At 46.2% G+C, this 23,298-nt stretch overlaps 1 protein-coding gene across 1 annotated transcript in view; it reads left to right on the forward strand.

Moving 5' to 3' along the window:
* The window catches only part of ADGRA3 (adhesion G protein-coupled receptor A3), a 451,503-nt gene extending 428,857 nt beyond the window's left edge, over positions 1-22,646 (forward strand). The window contains exons 18-19 of the mRNA XM_069631885.1: positions 8,421-8,516; positions 20,990-22,646. Of these exons, the coding sequence (XP_069487986.1) occupies positions 8,421-8,516; positions 20,990-22,232 (1,339 nt within the window). The 3' untranslated portion in view covers positions 22,233-22,646. The remainder of the gene's footprint in view (positions 1-8,420; positions 8,517-20,989) is intronic.
* The last annotated feature ends 652 nt before the right edge of the window (positions 22,647-23,298 follow it).

Here is a 23,298-nt window from a genome sequence, read left to right on the forward strand (position 1 = left end):
ACTCCTGGTACTCAGTAGTTTCGCTCATATGGGGATCGACCAGAGTCTCTTGAATTAACAACCACATGGTGCTAGTTTTCCGTCTGCAGCTGGTCTCCCCCTCTTTTACAGTTCATTAAACTTGCCACTTTGCGCTTCTCATTCAACAGAGCCCGGTTCTTATTGATTCTCCCCTCAACTCACCGGCTTTGATGAACCGCTTGGCTTTTCTTCTTTATTGGAGTTAAGGCTGTTACCACGGTCGCGTGAGCTTCCCTCATTCCTGCTTATCGGCGTAGACTTGCCCCGTGTAGCTTTGACATCCACAAGACAGTTGTGCTATTGTTTGCGGTCTCATGCTCTCTTCCACGAAGGTTCTGGGGGTCTGGGATGAAAGGGCAAGGTCACTTCTCTCCTCGCCACCCTCTCGCTTCCTGCTGCCTTTCTCCTTCGCTTGAACTATTGCACCTGGTTAGCTGTGCTGTCTTATCGTGCTCGCCTTGCTCGTACTGTGCTCTCTGGCTCCACCTTTTATCTCTGTGGGGAAGGGAAAGGGCTGTCGGGTGCGTGTGATTTTGATCAATTGCCTCACCCTTGTTTTGGAACATATCAGTTAAACGGCTCTGGTGTTAGTCCCTTGTCCTTTGTGTTGTGTGAAAGTGTTCGTGTTGGAAAAAAGGGTGGGGTGGGTCACTGGTTTGGAGTGTCTTACGAAATGGATGGGGAAAAGATGTTAAAGGAAGGGGGGGGATACTGCGTTTTACCAGTCTGTGTCCCACTCCATGAGGACCCTCCATCCAGGAGATCCTCCCTCACTGGTCCACCCCAGGAACTGGATCCAGGAACTGGATCCAATAGGGATGGCCGTGACCTGGCCACCTGGATGACAGCTCCCCGGGGACTAGCTAGGGAGACACCTTAAAGTTTCTCACACAACCAAATGGAGGACTCCTGACGCAGGCGTTTCTAGCTTTGACCCCAAAAAGTCGCTACTTTTAACTTAAGAGCTTTATGCCCAATGCAAGCCAATGGGGACTGAGGCGCTTCAAGAGATTTAAGGTATTTTGACTCCTAGACCGCAACTTGCAACACCGCAGGATGGGGAGTTGGTGGAGGCCACTAGGATCACTGTTGTCTTCGCTGTATGATGTTCACAGGCTGAGGCTGTTGGAGTTTTCCTCTTGAGGTAAGACTTTATAAAACTATCCCAATGGTTTTTAGATACCCCAACTCTTGCCATCAGTCTGTGTGACTCATGGAACCTTGTTAGAGTGGCAGAGCAGTCAGCCTTATAAGAGGAAAATGTGAGCTGTTGATAAGTATGCTGAACCTATTTAGTAAGGCAATTCAAAGAAACACAATAAATGTATATGAATATATATGTATTATATTTACACAATAGAGGTTGTTAAACTACTTAGCACATGTAACCAAAACACAAAGATATACTTTTCAGATGGCACTGCTTAGTTTGTAGTTGCTTGAGGTTACAATTGTGGCAGCTTTTAACACTAATGACAGTTCTACCGTATTATCAGTACTACGGTGCCCTTGCGTAAGACAGAAGAAATACAGTAATTGCATTTAGTTGGCAAAACCACATAAGATAAAGCCTTTTAGGAAGGAAAACAGTTGGTTAGTCAAATACTAGCAGAGCTTAAGGTTCAGAGAACGTTTCTGTGCACACGGCAGCTTTTAAAGTCCAATTCGCTACCCTAGCTAAAAGGCTGTTCAGAGTGGTCTCAAAGTCTTGTAAAGCAGCAGAACAACAAAAACCCTTTGGATACTTTCTAGTCTCTGGTTAAAGAATACTGGAAGATTAACACAAGGTTGGAGACCCTGTTAAAGGACTCACAAAAGGGACACAAGTAGCAGCTTGGGTCGGAGGTAAGCGGGGGGGGGCACCCTGGACAACTCTACGTGCACTGCAACGCCCTGGAGAGACTTCACAGATCAAGGTAAGCAATACCTTTTCTCCCCACAGTACCTTAGGTTAGAATAAATGTTTGTGGTTGGAGTCTCCTCGATGTGGCAGCGCTGGACCCGACCTCAGTTTCCTTGATCTGATTGATTGACGAAAGGCATGACAATGGATGGGATCTCTCAGCAGCAGTCTCGAGGAGAGGCCCCTGGCACAGATTTCATCAGCTTCTCTGGTCAGTCTGCGGTTTTGGCGTCTTTTCGGCAGCACCAACAAAGGAAGCGATTTGCCTGGTCAATCTTCTCTTCCTTGAGTCCTGCACTCTGGTGAGGGGACTTGGATGAGTCTGATTGTGTCTTGGAAGGTTCACCTGAAGCTCAGCAAAGACTTGGACGGGTCTGGCCTTGGCAAGGTGATGCACTATGATTGGGTCAGAGGTCTCCTGGTATTCGTGGTCTGCAGCTCTGGAAAATCACAGGAACCTCGGAAGATGGATCTGATTGTAGTTCGTCTCAGTGCTGGTTGGTCCCACCACTCACAGGGAATGAGTCTCCCTCGTCGGAGCTTCACGTTGTTGCAAAGGGTCTGCAGTTGGTTCTGGTCGTCCTCTTCGGTTACTTCAGTTGCCAGTGGTCGACTTGCCTTTCACCTCAAGAACTTCACCTTTTTATTCAGTTTCAGCACACATGCCTCAGCAATCTCAACAGTTTACGGAAAGGGGCGGGTGGGACAGGGGAGTGAAAAACTCCTCCTCCTGCCTGCCCAGACACAATGGAGCCTAGGTGGGGACACCCAAGGTTTCCCAGCAAAGGCAAAATGTACACACAGACCTCCCCCTCCCAGAATGGTAGAAAGGGCTAACCAAGAACAACCACGCTAGAAATGGTGAAAAAAGAAAGGAGCCTCAAAATTAGATCTGAGGTAGCACTCCACATAAGGTAGTATGGGCCAATCTCTCATTGTAAAGTTTTAGGAGGGATACAAAGTATCCCTCTTAAAACTTTAGTTACTCGAGGATAAAGAAGGAATATCAAAGGAGAACCCAAAGGGTTCCCAGCAACACTGCCCATAAGGAGCTGTGTGCTGCAAAAGGTAAACACAGATGCCTTAAAAGAATATGGAGGAAATTAGACTCCATAGTAAAGGTAAAACATAGAGAACAGAGTTCTAAAAGTCAGAGCAAATAATGAATGAGTGGAAAAAGGCTCCACTCATTCAGGATAGAAAGAAAAGGGTCCAGAAGTCCAGAAAAAAGTGCTGGGGGAGGTCTCACTAGGAGAGGAGATGCAGCATAACAATGATAAATCTCCCTAACCAGGGACTTGGAGCCTACCAGCAACAGTTTGGTCAAGCTGAGGCAGAGGCCCCAGAATAGACTGAAGACGGCAGGAATTTGTTTTCAGCAGCATGTAAGGACACCCTAGGAGCTAGTTTTAGGGAGAATTCTCATAAATGTGCCAATTCCCTTCACCTTCGAGACCCCCAGCAACTTTGCTGGATTTTTGAGGACTTGATATTTTTACCTGGAGAGTGTGAGCCTTTTTTTCCCCACTCTCGCATGTATTTTGATGTGTGTGTTACTCTTGTGTTCTTTGATTGTGGAGTTTTAGACCACTCCATAGGCGGCATCTTTTCATGTGTGTCACACAGCACCCTCAGTGCAGTGACACGGAAGCCTTTTAGGCTGTCCCAAGGTTTAAGTACCTTCTTTGGGGTAAACTGTTTCCCAGAAAAAGTTAAGTGAAATTGACTTTACTAGTCTTTTCAAATTCCTAGACCCCGCACACCCTATCTTAAAATAGAGTGCTAGAGGGGTTACTTAGTATCCCCTATGTGTAGAAACTCATGGAGCAGTCAAATGCTACCCTTTCCCATCGAAATGGCTGGTGGCAGTGGTTTTACAATGAACTACCATGATTTTTCCCGACCGCGAACACCGGTAGCGTTAAATCGCGGGAGCCATGTTTTTCAAGATGGCGTCTGAGCCCCCTTTGTTTAAACCGGTCCCTGTTCTTTTTTCACCATTTCTTTTTGGAAAGGTCCTTATAGAGTTTCTCTGCACGCCAAACCAGGTTTGGTCCCTTTGTTCCTACGCCTTTGGCAGGCTTCAGGACTGAAGACCGCCTCTGGCGCCTGAGTGTCTGGGGTGGGCAGGAAGTGAGGGAGGTGCCCGAAACGTGCTGACCTTAGTCTCCTAGGAGACCCAAATGCACTCTGGTGAGATTCTCTGGCTGACTGTCCGGTAAGGACAGCCACCCTGTTGGGTGAGTGGCAGCTGGGTTGGAATGAATGGGAGGAAACTGGATAAAAAGCGAATCTCTTGGCTTGGAAGGAGAGTCGACCACTGGAACGAAAGAACCGAAGACGAGCTGGAAGAGGACAGCTGCTGCAACTACTGAACAGTTTGCCCGGTGGAGCCCTGCTGCAGGGCCGAATCGCCAAGTTTATCTCGACAGAGAAGCCCTTCAAGGACCACTTCTCCCTTTTTGAGTTGGTGGGACCAATCCGCTCGTAAGCTACCTGGACACCATTCTCAGAGCTGGTTGTATTTTCCTCCGAGTGCTGCAGGAAACCGAATAGCCAGGGAGAAGGACACCAGTTTGTGTGCTTAACAGCTACCGGAATTGAAGATTTGCTTTTGCCAGCTTTTTGACCAGTTCCAGTGCAGTTCAGGAGTCCCCCCAACGTCCTCCCTCTTATCCCCACGACTGAGGCCCAGGAACAGCGAGATCTGCAGCGAACTGCCAGGAACAGACGTCTTCAGCTGCATCTTTTTCTTCATTGCGAGGTACTCTGAAAACCCGACTAGGAGAACTTACCTCTCACTGCAAAAGTGCTTGAAACTTTGGCAACTTGCAGGCCTAGTCAGCTTGTGACCCAGCATGAATCTTTCTTTTACAAACTACTTCGGCAAACTTTGGCAAAGACTTTTCCGTTTAACTTCCAGAACTGCTTTATCCTACGCAAGACTTTAGCCCAACCTATTGCATTGAATCAACTCCGCTGGTGAACTCAAACTATTTGCACTGTTTTAGAATAACTGTAATATAAGTTTTATTAACTTATGCCTTTTTGCTTCTACTTCAAATGCTCTGAATGCCATTTTGCTCCTCCTTCAAAGTAGTTTAAATGCCTCGGAACCTGATATTGTGAATTACTAAAGTATATTTCTGTGTGATATAGATTGCCTCCTTCTAGTGACTGTTTTATAACTGACTGTGAAATAAATTTACCAAGAAACCTTGAGTATAAAAGTCTATTTTAATACTTATATTTATAGACCTCTGTGTAACACCCTTACAGCTCACATTCCCTCTTGAGATAAGCCTGGCTGCTCAGCAACGCTACCACCAAAACTGTGCAGTACAAACTTATACCAAAGGTTGGTTTTGCTTACACCTGTAGTCCTAGTTGCATGTAGTGGTCCCAAAGGGTACTGCATACAACCTTTGCCCAACAGCTACCCAGCACAGGGCTGCCAGGGCATCAGAGCAGCGCGGTCAGGCTTTGGGTTCCTGAAAGCCCTTCTGCGTGGTGAGTTGTGGCAGCAGCATGTTGGTTAGGTACCAGCAGAGCTCTTATGATACAGTCCAGAAGTGGAAGGTACCTGGTTCAGGTCTTCCCAGTTGATTTGAAGGCACATATCTAAAGCACCTTGAATGGCTTGGTAAAAGCTGGCATAGCAGCATTCCTCCGGTGGGTCTTTGGCCAGTCCTTTGAATTTCAGTACTTGGATCATCTTGTGATAAACTGTCTCAAATTGCTTCAGGTCCTTTGTTTATCTAGAATTTGCTCTGGGGTGCCCTAGCCCACCTATGGATGGACCTGCAACATTCACAAATGTGGAGGCTGTTCACAGTCAGGGATGCCATGCCACCTCCAAATCTGCTGTGCAACAGGCCATATCTTGGCCGAAATGTGGCTTGGGACCAGACCATCTCAAACTCCAATTTCAATCAGTTCATTAAAACAAAGCATCGACCAGCAGTTCTGAGCTGAATGGCTGTAAAAGTGCAGACCTTATTTGGCAATTACTGACCTGAGATGGAAGATAAATGGCCAACAAAGAACATTGCACAAAGAAAAGGTCTTGTGCCATATGGAACAGCCACTTTGAGTACTTGATGCACTCGAAGACATTGGGCCTCATTAGGACCCTGGCGGTGACAGTATGAACGCTGCCGGTAAGACACCGGCACCGTTCATACCGTACCGCTGCATTACAAGTTCTGCTCGCTGGTCTTACCTGGCGGGCTGTGCGGCACCCGCGAGCAGAACTCGTGATTGCACCAACACCGTTATGAACGGTGCCGGTGCAACCATGCTCCCCATCCCCATTCTTCCGAATAGGGCACAATGGGGATCGGGAGCCCGGCATTACTGCCACCCGCTAATGGGCAGTTACTGCCCCATTCAACTCGTAATGGGCTTCTTATTGCCCAATGGCGGGTGGCGGGACTGGTAGCGAGCATGGCGGTAGCTGTGCCTGCCATATACTCACGGCTACTGCCATGCTCGTACTGAGGCCCATTGGGCGTCATTACGAGTGTGGAGGTCCGGAATATGGGTGCCGGATGCACCGTATCAGCACCCATTTCTGGACCGCCACATTACAATCCTGCGAGCGAGGGCAGTCTCTCCCGGCAAGTCATACCTGGTGGGCGCGACGGCATCCACCTGCAGGGTTTTCACAGAAGCACTGACACCGTTGGCACTGGTGCCGGTGCTTCCATCTCCCCTCTCCCATGGAGTCCTGGGGATTAACATTTGCCGGTGCCTGACTTCCAGATCCGCCAAGACTTGTGTTGTCCCGGTTGCACTGGGAAGTCAGGCGCTGGTTAAGTGTTGCAAGTCCGGCAGCAACCCACCAGAAGCACCGGCAGGGTCACCACCACTGACTCGTAATGAGGCCCATTATTGTGGCAACAAATAAAGGAGCATGAATGTCCACCGGGAAAAGGATGAAAAACTGCTCATTGCAACCAATCTGTTCAGTTCATGTCATAAAACTAACTGAAAGGTCACTTCAAGAAAAATAAATGGGGCATAATGTTTCCCGGCAACCGCCCACTGAAGGTGGTTTGTGCTAGGCTGTAAAAATAATGGTGAAAACTAAAGGAGGGAGACGCATTCCCTGACTTTCTACTTATTTATAACCCGAATTTCGCACTAAACTGAAGACTAACTTTGAGCTATCTTTTGAGTTACTTAGAGCCTATTGTGTTTTGTGGTCAAGCCAGTTGGGCCATAGGTGTGTGTTTGACATGCCCTACCTAAACATGGCAACTAAAGCTACTTACCCGTCTAGTAGTTGTGCATTGGATAGGATAGGTGTGCACTTCTTGAGTATTAGTGGGCGCCTTATAAAGTAAAAAAAAAAAAACTAATTTGTGATGGAACATCTTTTCCCTGCTTTAGTAATTGTTGCAGTGCATATGCCTTTTTAGCTTTGTGCAACCTGTGATAAATACGTTATTTTTATACATACTTGTATGGGCCTCTGTTACTTACGAGCGTTTGTGAAATGTTAATTGGGTTCTGCATCAAACCTGCCTCTTCCAGGGTCTAAGCCTTACTGCTCTGCCACTCTACCATTTTGTCTGGTTAACCCAGTTGTTGGCTTCTAAGAATCCCATACCAGTTTAGGCTCTGAGAAACCCTCTTTGCACTCACCATTCCCACATGTCCCCTTACTGGGTCTACCTCCAACTCACTGCCACCCCTTTTTGCCTCTTAGCTACCCTTAGATGGTCACCATGACTGACCAAGTTATTTTTTGTGTTGAAATGCACGAGAAGATCTTCAGTACTACAAGGTCGTATACATTTATAGCAGTAGTGCGCTATACAAATCCTACATAACATGCCATTGGGAAAATTGAAAGGATTTCCCTCTAGTGACTTGGCACACTTCACCCATCAGCTAGACTTGCTGTGCATCCTATTTTCCAACAATTTACATTGTCATAATCTGTTCAATGTCAGCTGGCACCATCACTTGTGTGTCATCCACTAGAACTGTAGTTTTGAGACCAGCCCTAGCGTGCAGCCCCATGCACAGCTAACCGTCTTCTCATTGCTGCTGCAAGATGGCCAATCTTCCAGCAGCTAACCACCTTCTCATTGCTGCAGCAAGATGGCCAATCTTTCAGTGGGACCTGCCTACTTGCCATTGTTAAACATTTTTGAATCTGCCTCGCACTTAAGTAAAACACAACAGGCAGGACATGAGTGGTGGGGAAAACCTGTGTGTAGGCCTGTGGACGAGTGTGCGTGCTACAATTGTTTCTTACCTGTGCAGTTGACCAACCTCTCTTCACACGCCCCCAGCCCATCTGAATATTTAATTTGTAATGGCCATTGAGAGTGGAGGGGGATTAAGACCAAGATTACCTGTTCTTTTCTAGCCAAATAAACATATGCTGAAATGGAAGTTATTTCTGGGATGGATTCCTGATTTTTGATTTCATCTAATAGGTTGCTGGCATATTTAACATTCAATTTTTTCTTCCCCCATCTAGATTTTATTTGATTGGTGGTGGCATTCCAATTATAGTCTGCGGTATTACTGCAGCCGCCAATATTAAGAATTATGGAAGTAGGCCCACTGCACCATAGTGAGTACTGCATGTGTTTCACTTGTATTTTAAATGAATTCATGATTGTACTTAGTTGAAGTATGTTGCATGAAAGTAACATGTCTGCCGAAAAACACTATTACTGGAGAAGTCTCTCCAAGGTGCTCTGAAGTTTCTGAAGCTCTTACAGTAATGTTTGGTATTCACAAAGCTAATGGTTTTTTATTTTAGCATGTTTGGGCAACGAGAAGCCGTTTAAGCGTAATGGAATAGGCAGAGGTTGTACCTAAATTTCGAAAGAGTATAAAGCACTGTGTAAAGGATAATGTGCTATAGCCGAACAATCCTGATTCAGTGGAAAAATAACCTGTCGGCACTTTTCAAGAAGATCAGAGATGTCCGATAAAGAATAATCTTGCAATTGTATCTTCAATAAAATATTTGATTTTGTATGAGGTGAAAAATAGAAAAAGTGGTTTACAAATGTAAAGCCGAATATATTGGATTTGGTCTAGGCTACAAGATACAGTACTCAGACAGTATAAGTAAACATTTAAATACATAGACATTTAGAATGGTTGGGTTGCTTTTCTAATGAAAATCATCTGAGCTTCAACTCCAAAAATAGATGGCAGCAGATAAAGAAATACAAAACCTAGCTTGTATTAAAAAGATTTAATGAACAAAAAGGGGTCCAAAGGCCATGTCCTTGTATAGTGACCAGGTTGCATCATAAAGAAACTCATATAAAATAGTAAAGTTGTTGTCAACCTTATGTTATAAAAGCATCTGAAATTAAAAGTTGAATGAATGTTATGGTTGCAATGCAAAGCTTAAAAATGACTTCAATTTGCCAACAATTGTTACTAGAGCCAATCAACCATTGCCCGACGCACCATGCAGTGCTCATGGTAACGTCTAGACTCTTTGACAAGCTTTCAGGGTAAGCCCTTTGACTGGTATGCATTGAGAATATTACTATTTTTGTCCGTGGTGAAGTCCTATGTAATCTGTTAAATCATTGATGCCAATCATGTGAGGTCAAGAGCCGTGTATGGCAGCGTTGAGTTACAGTTGGTTAGGCAACAATAGCTGGCTCATTTCAGTGTATTTTAAGTACTCTTATGTCCCGTCCCCTTTCGTCCATACTGTTTTTTCGTCCCTCGCTAGGTATGGGAGACGGAACCTTTTTCACCAGAAAAAAATCTTCTTCCCCTTTAAATCTAGAGGTGTGCAGTGGTGTACCCCCAGGAGCATGCTCTTCCCTGACTCCGCCCACCGGCGCCACGCCTCTGTCCTCTTTTCCGTGTCTTCTGGAACGGACCGCTTTCACCAGCGCTCATGGGTTAGGCTTTGGCCTAGTAATTCCCCTCTCTCTTCCCCGGAGAAGTATCTTTGTCGATGTTTTTATTCAGATACCTCTGGCGCCACGCTCCTCCCCGGCTCATGTCAACGTCATCGAGCTTCAGCAGGTGTCCAGCCTGCAAAGGGCTTTTCCCTACATCCGACTCCCACTCTTTGCCTGCGCTGCCTTGGCCCCGATCACCGGTGGGAGGCTTACTCTGCGTGTGATGCGCTTACACCGCACGCTCTGAAGAACAGGTTAGCTCGGTGGAGATAGCTCTTCGGAAGGTCGCCTCCAGAGGACTTGAAGGGCTTGACACAAGTCAAGGCCCAAGGTAGGGCCACTATTTTCATCAGCACCCTTCAAGGGTGCCTCCTTCCCCAGAAAATGTTCTAGCTGGAGGGACCAGTCCAGTCCTAGCACCAGCACAGGTACCGAGGCTGCTTCAGCTACCGGCCATCAAGGCGAGGGGTCACGATATTCTACCGGTGACGTTTCTGAGGGACCGCAAGGTTCTATTACCGGGTCTTCACACGAGGGGCTACGCCCTTCTACCGAACACATGTCTGAGGGGGCGCCTGTATGCAGCACGACCAGCGACACTGCCAAGGGCACAACGCCTACTAGGCCCAACCTGAGGTGCAGGGTAGGCCTCATCCTCCACAGCAAAGAGTCCAGGAAGATGCCGGGCCCTGCGCGGTAAGCGCCATGACACGGGCACGTGGCATCCAGCCTGACAAAATGACTGCTGCGCCAGACAAAATAGCCACTTGTTCGACACCATCTCCCTTCGGGCAACAGGTAGGCGAACAAGTTTCAAGGTGGGAACTGGTCTTCAACAGGCATGTGGCCTACTGCGTATCCTTCAGCATCTCAGGGCAGATATACGCCGCAAACAGTGAAGCAAAGCATGCCAGGCCTCAGCAACCTCGGGGCCCTAAACCTGTACCACCAGGCACCCCACCGGTCCGTGAGGACAGGTTTTTGGGAAAGTTCCTCACGCTTATGCGGTCCCTACAGATGGGCGTCATCCTCAAGGGTGTGATCAGCGACATGCTCCCTCCAGTCCTGCCTCCAGTTCTGCTGCTAGCACCCACGGCCGCTCCTGCTGCCCATGCCTGTTCCCACGATACCGCCCCCTGCAATCCCGGCGGTTCCAGATCTGCCTCCGGCCAGCACACCGGTCAGTACACCTCAGCCCTCTGCGCCCAGTACATCTTCAGCTGTACCGGACCAACAGGACTCTTTGGTCGCCACCGATGAGGAGGACGCCAACACGCTGTCCTCTGCCAAGGCATTTCATGAACAGCTCGCAGGTCTGGCTGAATACCTGGGGCTGCTACAACCTGAGGCTGAACAACCAGTGGCGGGGGTTCTGGCAGAGGTCCTTACTCTACGCCCTGCAGCTACAACAGGGATTCCAATGCAGAAGGACGTTGTGGCTCTGGCCAAAAAAGGATGGCTTAAACCTCATTCGGCGCAGTCTGTCAACAGGCGCCTCGACGCCAGGAACAGGCAAATGGGAGGGGGATCCACTCTTGCTGTCGGCACACTCTCAGCCACACTCCTCGTGATCGCTGCAGCCTCACTCTACTCCAAGCCGCAATCCTCCTCTGCTCCTCAGCCTTAGCACTTCTGGGTAAGGCAGAGAAGATCTTGGAAGCATATGGAATGGTCTATTCCAACGCCTCACTAAACCTTCGTCAATCCAATGCAGACGCTATGGTAGCTGCTGTCACCCAAAGGCTTTGGTGGGAAATGGCTGACTTCCTTCCGGAACTTTTGGTACAGAGTCAGGTGCGCTTCAAGGCAGGGCTGGCGGAAGCAGAAATTGACACAGGACATAATGGAGACCACTGTGGCCCACATAGACACCTCTGGCCATGCCATCTGCTTCGCTATGGACATGAGAAGATCAGCCTGGCTACGGACTACCAAGTTCGACCTGGACGCATATGGGACCTTACATTCGAGGGTGGTGACTTTTTTCATTCCACCACCTATGAGGAACTTGATGAGAAGAAACGCAGTTCCCAGACTGCAAAATCCTTATCTAGCCTCACGAAGTCCACGCCCAAGTCCTACAGCCAGGTGCACCAGCGTTCCGACAAGGGTCGGGTCTTCGGCGAGTTCCGAGGCTACCAGGAACAAAGATCCAGGCAAACGGATCGGTCTCCAAGTCAGCACCGCCCCCAAACAGCACAAGACGGAGTGCCCCTCCTCAGCCCCTGCCTCAGAGGGAAAAAAAGCATGAGGCCCTCATTCGGGTCCACGTGGCTCTGGTGGGGGGCAGGCTTGCCCTTCACGCTCCATGCTGGCGCACGAGGTTCGCGGACCCCTGGATCCTCTAAGTAGTGTCCATGGGCTACCGCCTACCGATTCATCCCTCCCCTCTCTCCTCACCTCCGCTCCCACAGATTGGGACAGTAACTCTGTTGGCAGAAATTCGATCTCTTGTAGAGAGTCAGGCAGTGGCGTCCCAGCCTCCCAGCGGGGTATGGGCTTTTATTCACAGATTTTCGCCATACACAACCACCAGGCTGGCCTGAGAGTTGTGTTGGACCTTTCCACCTTGAACCTGTCCCTCCTTCAAAAGGTCAAGATGATGACTCGGCGCTTATTGAAGAGACATTGTGCATGGGAGACTGGATGTTCTGCCTGGATCTGAAGAATGCGTACTGTCAGGCAAGATTGTATGCAGTACCCCTGAGGAGCACTACAAGAACCCTGACCTTCTGGCAATAGGAACCCAACCTTTGGTATACATCTGTACTACACAGGTTGGTAGCGTGTTGAGCAGCCAGGCTTATCCACAAGAGGGGTCAATGTGAGCTGTAGGGGGAGATTCACAGTGACAAGTATTCAAATAAACTCTTACACACAAGGTTTCTTGATTAAACAATTATTAATTTATTTAACAGTCAGTTAGAATAAGCCTTCAGAAGGGGCAATATAACAGTAACACTCAAATACACTTAAATAAACACTCCTAAGAATTTTAAATCGGCAAGTACACGTTTGGGATGGCCTACAGACACTACCTACACAGTCTGGTGACTTCAAAGTTAGGGTGCTGGGGACATTAATGTATCACTGTTGTATTTAAATAAGATTTAGGAATATGTCAAAGGAAAAAGGTTATGTAGAACAACACAAGAGATCATACAAATACTTTGAAGCTGGTAAGTACTTTTGGTAACCCCCAATGCAAAGTTAGTTAACCTATTCCTGGAAGGAAGACACAACGCCTAAGCAGAGGAGAGGAGAGTCATTCAGGGAGCCAGGCCAGCCAATGTTAAGTTAGCAAAAGTCAAGGTGAACTAAAGCACTTCTTGCAGGTAAGTAAAAGTCTTGCACAATGTTTTAGAAGTCTTTGTATAATAATAAGAAATTCAAAGTAGGGCCACAAGCTGTTAGGCTTGTGAGGTAAAGAAGCGGTCAGCAACTCTACAGAGGCAACCGAGACAAGTCTCCAATGAGGATCAGCAAGGTGGCACAAAAAGTGGTAAGTTCTCTCAGACTTAACAGTACCTTTAGGTTGAAGAAAATTGCAGCAGATGACTTCAGTTCCTGTGCAGCTCTGCAGCTCCTGGTGTTCCTTGGCCTCAGTCATGGGGACAAAAGGGAGGGCTTCTGGGGACTCCTGCACTGCAATGGGACAGTCACCGCTCGCAACCGGTAATCTTCGTCTTCAAACAAGTTGCACTTCGGTGTTTCAGCTCCTCGCGTCTACCGCAAATAGCAACAATGCGGTTCCTGGCTTTCAAACTGGGCTTTTCTTGCATCTGGGGTCCCGCACTCTGTTGAGGGGCTCAGGCTCGGTCAGTGCTGCTTCCTGGGAGTCCAGAGGATCTTCATGGAGCTTTTGGCCAGTTTAAAAGCAACACACACAATCTGGTGTTCCTATCCTTGGCTATTCGGTTCCAGCAGCGACTGCAGTGGAATTTCAACCAGAACCGAGAGGATGTCCTGATGGCTTACTTTGGAGTTGATTGGTCCCACCAACTCAAAGGGAGAAGTAGTTGTTGCAGGGGCTTCTCTGCCAATACGAATTGGAGTTTCAGCACAGCAGCAGGGCTTCACCGGGCAAACCAACAGTCCAGGAGTTGCAGCAGGCGTCCTCTTAAAGTTCTTCTTCGGATTCCTTCGTCCAGTGGTCGACTGCCTTCCAAGCCAAAAAGCCTCGCCTTTTATGCAGGTTTCTCCCATTAATTCCAGCCTAGCTGTCAGTCATCCAGCAGGGTGGCTGTCCTTGCCGGACAGCCAGCCGGCCAATCACCTAAGAGTGCATTCCTGTCTCCTAGGAGACTAAGCACAGGGAGTTTCGGGTACCTCCATCACTTCCAGCCTGGCCTGACACCCTGGAGCCAGAGGCGGGCTTCACTTGTGAATCCTGCCAAAGGCAAAATGAACAATGGGACCATACCTGGTTTGGCACGCAGAGTAAATCTCATGAAGGACTTTTCCACAAGCCTTGGTTGCTTTACTGCAGCTGCGAACGCAGCTGGCGGTAATTGCACACCACGGTAGTTAAAAGTAAACCACTGCCACCAGCCATTCATTGAGTCAAGGGTAGTATAAAATTGTTACATGAGAAGTTTAGACAAAGGACTTACTAAGTAATCCCTCCAGCACCCTATTGTAAGGTAGTGTTTGCGTGATCTAGAAAGTTACAAATGTAAGTAAAGTCAATTTCACTTTACTACTCTTGGAAACAGTAGTTTAGCCAAGAGAAGGTATTTAAACCTTTGAGAAATCTGAAAGACTTCCCTGTGCCACTGCACTGAAGGTGTAAAAGTTGATGCCTATGGAGTTTGTCACACTTCATAACCAAAAGAAACAAGAGTTCAAAATCACATTAAAATACATGAGTGGGGAAAAAGGGTCTCACTCTCTCCTAGTTAAAAAAAATTCAAGTTCTCAAAATCCAGCAAAGTTGCTGGGGGTCTCGAAGGTAGAGAGGAATTGGCACATTTCTGAGAATTCTCCCTAACACACACCCAATGTGAAACCTCAATGTAGTGTTGCGCGCCTTGGCGCATAAACCATTTGAGCCCATGGCGTCCATGGACATCAGGCTAGTCCCCATTAAAACAGCCCTACGTCTGCATGCAGGGTCAGTAAAGTGTAGGCACTGGTGGCTTCAGATCCTCATACTACCTTTCATAAGGCAAGGTGGTGCGTAGAACTCATCCTGCATTCTTACCTTAAGTGGTCTCCTTGTTTCGCCTCAATGAGGAGATAGTGCTCCCTAATTTCTTCGCTGACCCCAAGGATGATGCCCGGAGGGTTCTGCACTGTCTAGATTTCAGGCGTGCTCTAAAATTCTATCTGGACAGAAACAAGAGCTTCCACAAATCAGAGTTGCTCTTTGTCACCTTTGGTGGGGCAAGGCTAGGCTATCAAGTTTCCAAGGCCTCCATAGCAAGATGGGTGGTTAAGGCAATAAAGGAAGTTTATGAGGGGCATCACAAACCACTCCCGGCAAATATGCATGCCCATGCTATCGGTGCCAAGGCTACAGCTGTGGCTTTCCAGAGGTTAGTTCCGTGGCAGGTCATCGGCAAAGCGGCTACATGGGGTACGCCTTCGGCCTTCTGCAAACACCACTGTTTGGATGCTAGCTCCAGGTCGGACGTGCCATTTGGTCAGGCAATATTAAGGAACTTGTTTTCTTAGGAGGGTCACCTCTCCACCCTGGGGCTACATTCAGTTTAATTCGCCCATACAGTATAGAGGAAAGGGGACGGGACGTAAGAGTAATTATAAGTTACTCACCAAAGTGACTAATGTACTCCTAGTCCATAGCCCCCTTTCCTCCATATGTCCCACCATCCTCCCCCTCAATAAAACTGGTGTCATTAGGCAATGGTAATATTATCGACGCGTCCAAGAGAACTGAGGAGTGGCGCCGGTGTGCAGATTCAGGGCAGCGCATGTTCCCGGGACCGTGCCCCAGAGTGTCTCTACATTTAAAGGGGAAGAAAATTTTTCTGGTGAAAAAGGTTGTCTCCCGTCCCTAGCAAGGGCCAACCCATACAGTATGGAGGAAAGGGGACAATGGACTAGGAGTATGTTAGTCACTCTAGTAAGTAACTTATAATTTTTGCATTGTCACAATAACGTCCCTACCGCTAACATTATTTTCAGTGACTATTTGTTTATATTAGACTCTCTGACCGCAACTATGTAGGAAGAACACTTTTTCAGATGTGTAAAACTAGCGCCATTCTAAATATCTGCCTAAACCATTCTCTGCAGAAAAAATGACCAGACTGTGCGTTTAATGAAGTTCCATCCCAATGAGTTAGGGGTAGAGGGGGGTAGTGAGACACTAAGTAGATTTGGGATCCAAAAAAACGAGCATTTCCCATTCAAACCTCCATTGGCAATTTTTGCCCTCACCTATGAAAGACTGCTGGATGGATTATTGCCAAATTGCGCAAGGAGCTTGCATTCTGGTCAGATGGTGTATCATTTGATGGCTTACTAGCTGTTTTCTAATATTTTTTATTCTCCCAAAAGTTCTCAAAATCCCATTGTAGATATCTGGGCTTGTGGTCCAACGTGACAATTGTTTAGGGTTCCAACTAGCCAATTTGCGCATGCAGACCTGATCAGAATTTATGAATTTCAGTGAGGGGCAACTGTTATGTCCGGACTTCCTTGCCTGTGTGTGGTTAATCTAACCTTGGGTGCCTGGCTGCTGAATGACCTGTTGCAATGTTCCCTGGCTATTCTGTTCTGCGTGTTGTGTGTTTCAGTCAGTACTAGGAGTCGGCTGTCTTCCCCCAGGGTGAGGATGCCTGTTGTCTCTGTCCTCCTTATACTTCTATTTGCTTACCTGTGTGATTGTGTCCTCCCTAAAGGACACTTTCACTACAACCTCCTTTAATCCTTGGACTTCGAGGACATCACAATATCACAAACTGGGGCCTTAAAAATGTTCTAAACGGCCATCTGGACTATTCTGGACACAAAACTAAGACCTGCACTTTAATTCATCAAAGAGGAATCTGGCTATACAATATCTGTACAGCCATTTCAACTGTCATCCATGGCTATGAAATTGTGAGAGACACTTCACTACCTCTTGTAAGCAGATAGTTCTCTTGTTATATATGAAAATGCCCCCTGCCTAACCCTAGGTGCCTTTGTGTGATCGACTTGTGGCAGGACCCCATTATCTGCTTTGTGCTGGTATGGGAAGTATCCCCTGGTCACTGTAACAGCATTGGTGTGGGTTGGCACAATCGGAGGGAAGGCATGAGACAGTGGGTTTCCTCAGGTCATTCTGGCGAGGCAGAGCTTTACTATCTGATTCTTCAGAGTGTCAAAGGACACTGCTGCAGAGTTTCAGTCCTTCCTCTAGCAGCCGGCCTTCTAGAAATGCAGGCACAAAGTTTTACCAGTTGACCAGTTGACTGGGTGACTGGTTGAGGGGACTCTGCTTTTATCCCTCTGAAGGCAGTGAGTGAACACGGCACCCAGCCGCACATCAATTTCTCTCGAACTGCGGGCTGGTCACCCAATGGCATGCCCTCCCTCCAAACGCACTCATGCATTGTAAAAGGCTCCTAGGAAGAAAGATGGGTAGTTTGTGGAAGAGTCATTTAGTTGGAGAAAGGGAAGAACAAGGTAAGAGAACGATGATGTTGATCCCCTTGGATGTATAGTAAAAGTGACAGCCAGAGAAGCAGACTGTACAAGACTCTGTTATGGGGAAACCTTGGCGGAAGGGAGCATGTGGTTGAGCATTGAGGCGGTTGGAGCAAAGTTGCTCGAGGACTAACTGCTTGGTGCAGCAAACAAACTCATAAGAACGTATGAATATCGACTTAGTGAAAAGGTACGACTTGGCTGGGTGATTGTATGAGACTGAGAGGTGTGCCAGACCCACATGGCCTACCTCACTTCAGGGGACCCTATAGTTAACAGGAACACCTCCAAAACATGAGCAATGCTATTCAACTCGTGGCTTAGTGCGAGAGCTCACCAAGTCACCAGGAGATCTCATCAGAGAAAGTTTGCAGCAAAGAATGTGAGACAAACTAGAGCAAGGACCGGAGATGCATTTTTGGAAGACAGTTTTGAGAGCACCTTGCTTTGCCATTTTGTCCTCCTTTTTAGTGGTCCTACATTTTATATTGTGCCAAATGAACCTTTTTTTTTTTTTAGCTAAATCCATGAGTTGAATCCATTGGCTTCATGACGGATGGTGTTTGAAGTGGGGATCTACGAAGGCCCGCCTTATTCACTCCAGCTGCAATTCTTGCAAAGCTGCTGTCCTATTCAGCCTCGAAGATGTGGATGTCCCTCGCAGAGATGGAGCTTTAGTGCCTTTGAGGTTGTGTCCCGTATCCCAAGAGAAGCCTAAGGGCAGATTATGGGCAGATCAAGAGTTGTTCCTAGGCTTGGGGGCAGGTGTGATACATTGAAGAAGTCAGGGCCATATTGTGTGATAATGTATGGTCAAAAAATAGCCATATTGTTAATGAACATATGTTTTTATAGCTTCTGGTCCACCACCTTTTAGACAGTTGGTTGTGGACTTTGCCTATTTACACTTTACCACGGACATGAGGTAAAAGCTGAGATACAGGATCATGTATAATTTCCCTTTGTGCAGAAATATACAAACATCAAAAATGACTGTGGAACCTTTCCAGTCTGTCAAGACCTCTCACAGAGATATGGGCCAAACCCCCTCGCACACTCTTCGTATTGTTGGCCTCTTTCTCCAAGATAGGGTTGGATATCGTAGGACCCCTTAAGCCCTTCTATGGACAGGAATTAGCTCGTCCTGATGGTGGTAGATTATGCCACCAGATATCCCAAACCCTTTGTTATAAGAAATAAAACTACTGAACACATTTTAAAACATCTAGTCTTGTACTACTATGGGTGGGGTGTCCTAAAGAATGTTGACAGACAATGAACCACCTTCATGTCAAAGCCTTTTGGGCCTGAAGAATCTCCTATGGACTTCCTACATGCTTCCATTTTCCGTTCCCAAATAGATAGTTTAGTGGAAAGATTTAACCAAACCCTCAAAAATGTGGATATGAAGGAGGCAGTCTCCAACAAGCTGATGACAGGCCCCTACTCCCAAGCTTTCAGTGTGTTATATGCATACATTTGAGTTCCAATGCCAAGTTTTTGGGGTCCAGTGCTATTATTATTAGGGTATTTGAGTGTGAACCCAGCTTCGGTAAGCAATCGAGAGTGCTTTACAAGCTTACAAGCTTAGAGGGAGGTTTGCAGCGCAGGATGCAGATTGCAAGGCAGCAGGGAGCTAATGGCGACAAAGGGTGGGCAATTTGTCAGCTAGGATTCTACAAGCAACCAGGCAAACAAACCGGGAATAAGCAGATTCCCCCTCTCCCCCCAATTCTCAGGTGGGGAGTGGTTACAAGTATACATGTGTTTAATAGTATGCAAGACTGATCCCTGGGGCAATACGTGTTTAATGTTAGACTTCCAAGATTGGAAAGGTCTCAATTTCGCTTGATAGTGGTACTTGCAAAGAAAAGATGGCAACCATTTCTGTACCATGCCATTTACACCAATGTAGCTCTTCTCGGTGCTTAGGAGGATGGCGGTGTGATCTACAGCATCAAACGCCACGGGTGGGCCAAGCAAGTCCAGGGTACTGGAGAGGCCTCGGACAGTAGCTCTTGGAGCACTTCTCTAATGTCCTTGAGGGTGGTCTTATTTTTAAAGATGAAAACCTGAGCATGTGGATGGGGCCGGGGAAGCAATTTCTGCGATAGTCTGGCATAGGGACTGCAATGTTTGTTTTGAAGTATGTCAACAAGTTGTCCAGCATTGGGACCCTGTGCAGGCGAGGCTTCAGCATTCAGTTATTTGAGCATACAGAACATTTGTTTGGATGTGGTTGCAGGATCAGCAAACCTGTTTTGTTTGTGGGCTGTCTTGTTTTGTTCAAATACTTTATTATAGCCTCTATAGTGGACCTAATCTTGTGGGAGTATAACCAACTTGCTACCCTGTTGGTTCAGCGAAGATCTCCTTCAGCTGGAGCGTTTTAGTTTTCTTTTTGGTTAGTTTGAGTGTGCATATTTTTTTTCAAAGGACAACAGTATACCGGCCTAGGCACACATCTGTTTCAACCATGTGAAGTACTTAAGTTTGTGAGAATCCACGTTTTGGGGGAAAGTGAGAGTAAAAGACTCTGGGGAGATGTTATTTAGGTCTCTAATTTGAAGCAGGGAGGCCATTTGCTGTTAAGGTAGAACATTTGAGGCTATTCATCAGCCATATGGAAAACAATCGGGGAGTTGTCTGACCATGAGAAAAGTATGTCAGAAATTATAACTTTAATAATTTAAGCTAAGACACCTTTTTAAGAGGGGTAGCCTGATTAGTTGAGAGTAAACTGCAATCTAGATGTATACTGGGGCCAGCTTGTTGGAGGGATAATCTAGCCAGAGTTTGAAATTGCCCATGATGCAAATACCAAAACATATAATTAACAGACATTTTGCTAAATCAGTGGGGTCTGACCTGTCCGAAGAACGGCACAATCAACCAAAAGTGGGCTGGTGAAATAAATTTTCAAACAAGTTTTATATAGAATCGCCCACAAGTGATGCCATTGATGAGGATCAAAACCACACCATCTCCCTCAGCAGTTTTTCTGTTCTTACAGAGTGCATTTTATTTAGGTGGTAATAGAATTTGAAAACATAGATGTTTTGGATTGCGACTCGAAAGACAGATAGCCTAAGCCGATGGATATTTTAGTCCAGCACATCTGGAGAGCTAAAGGTTGCGTAAGCATGGGGCAACATATCTACAGCCATAATGCCTACAATGTCCAATTAATAAATAATTGGGACAAGCACCACTAGACAATAGATCGTTTATGCAAGGGCCACAGTGGAAACCATGCTGGGACTTTTGGTCAAGAGTAAGCAGAGAATTTAGGAACGTGTTTGGGTGTCACATTTTTTTATGAAAGGTTTTATGTATCTTGCTGTTGTTCAATATATTATTGTATATTTAAATGCATTTGTGATTTCAATTAAGTTGTGCACTGATTTAGATTCCAAAAATATTTTTTCTTAAATATTTTTAGATACGTTTTTAAAACAAGCGTGCATTTTATTTATATTCTACTAATCCACTGAATGTTCTCTTGCAGTTGCTGGATGGCATGGGAGCCAAGCCTAGGAGCCTTTTACGGGCCGGCCAGCTTTATTATTTTCATAAACTTCATGTATTTCCTCAGCATATTTATACAGCTGAAGCGGCACCCAGAACGTAAATTTGAATTGAAAGAGCCAACCGAAGAGCAGCAACACCTAGCCGCTAGTGAGCCCGCTGAAGCCAATCCAGATTCTTTGTCTTTGTCCGTAGTATCCACATCAGCTCTGGAGAATGAGCAAACGTTCCAGGCGCAGCTTCTTGGGGCAAGCCTCACATTACTCTTGTATGTCTCTCTCTGGGTTTTTGGAGCATTGGCTGTCTCGTTGTATTATCCTATGGATGTGATTTTCAGTTGCTTCTTTGGAGCCACATGCTTAGGACTTAGTGCATTCCTCATTGTACATCATGCCGTGAACAGGGAAGATTTAAGACGTGCTTGGATAGCAACTTGCTGCCCTGGAAGGAGTGCGTATTCTGTACAAGTTGATATTCAGGCTTCAAATGCCACTGTCTCCAACGGAGATGCCCCCAAGTGCCCGAACAGTAGTGCAGAATCTTCTTGTACAAATAAAAGCGCATCAAGTGTAAAGAATTCCTCTCAAGGATGTAAACTAACTAATTTGCAGGCTGCAGCAGTTCAGTGCAATGCCGTACCTTTACCACTGAACACAGCCCCACAGCTTGAAACTAGTTTGACCGAGCATTCAGTTGACAATGACATTAATATGCATGTTGCACCATTGGAGGTTCAATTTCGGGCGAATGGGCACCCAAGTCGACATCATAAAAACAGGAGCAAGGGGCATCGGTCAAGCAGACTTGCAGTGCTTCGAGAATATGCTTATGATGTCCCAACAAGTATTGATGGGAGCGTACAGAATGGCCTGCCGAAGGGACGGCAAGGTATCTCAGATGGACATTCAAGAAGTCGTCGAGCTTATTTAGCTTACAGAGAGCGTCAGTTCAATCAAGGCCCCCTGGACAGTAGCGATGCCAGCAGCGCACATCCCAGGTACAGTCGAAATCTGGATAAAGGGATTGCTGCAAACAACAACAAAAAGGACATTGTAAGGGAGCCAACAGTTGTGGAAATTGATGGCCAGGAAAAGTCATATGGTGTTAATCTAGCGGTTGAGAATGGACCCGTTAAAGACAGTGTTCCAGAAGAATCTCCAAGCAGTGCAGACGGCACTGGTAATATTAAGACTGGGCTGTGGAAACATGAAACTACTGTGTAGCATTTCTCTACTTTAAGACCAGAAACCTGTATGAAACTTGGATTCACATGTTTTTTTAAAGTTACAAAGTTTTTTAGACTGTTTTTCAAACATTTCTTACTCTATAAAAAAGGTTGCCAATATGTTAAGAAAAAACTTTTATAATATTTGAATGTCAATTTTTGATTTTTTTTATACGAAGGTTTGTTATGCTCTTATATCAGTGATATGAATTGGAATTGAATATTTTTTTAGAAAATCGGAGCCTGGACCATTTTATAACCCATTTCTTTTCATTTCTTGGATCTGCAAGCGTCCGCAGCACATTTCAGGATTGTATTTATACAAGTAATAAATAGTGTTTTATTTCCACAGCATTTGTGTTTTGGACATATGAACACGTTTTTTGCTGATAAAGGCTTCTGCAAAGATTTACTCTGTATTTATGTACATTTTTTACATGCAGGATTGAGTTGGTATAAAAGAACAATTTGGGTGTGAGCTTGCATACGTTAAACCAAAAACATTTTCAGTGATCATATTTGTTTATCTGAAGGCATGAAAAAAGTGTATATTTTCCTACTTTAGCCTCAACAGTTACAGTATTTAGTACCTTCGAGGAATTCAACTTGATTGGTTCTTCTTTTGACAACTTTGAAGTGAGAATAGAGATGGGTGATGTGATGTGGTGGGAAGTAGCAAAGAACAGAGTAGTGTTAGGGTTTTGTCATAGGGTTATTACATAGCTTCGGCGGTATTTTAGTTTCATGGTAAATTGATGGTAATTTAGTATGGTGGTATAACAGTGGTGAGCATATTTATAGTACTGCCCTATATGATGAGACAAACGTTTCCCCCTTGTGTATTTGTATTCTGTTTTAGGGTTGACTGAAAGTACAAATCACTGGACCTTACACTTGCAGGAACATAATATCAAGTTATGCTGATGACATCTATATGACATCAGCCTACCGTCTTTAACGGTTCTGTTCAGCTGCCAGCATGCACACTTGGACACATACGCCCACAGGCATCACAGATTTTCTAGCTTGAGATCTGGTCCTCCAACATTTACTTTCACTTTACC

Source organism: Ambystoma mexicanum, chromosome 6q (genome assembly GCF_040938575.1).
Source record: "Ambystoma mexicanum isolate Mex_15411 chromosome 6q, UKY_AmexF1_1, whole genome shotgun sequence".
NCBI lineage: Eukaryota > Metazoa > Chordata > Amphibia > Caudata > Ambystomatidae > Ambystoma > Ambystoma mexicanum.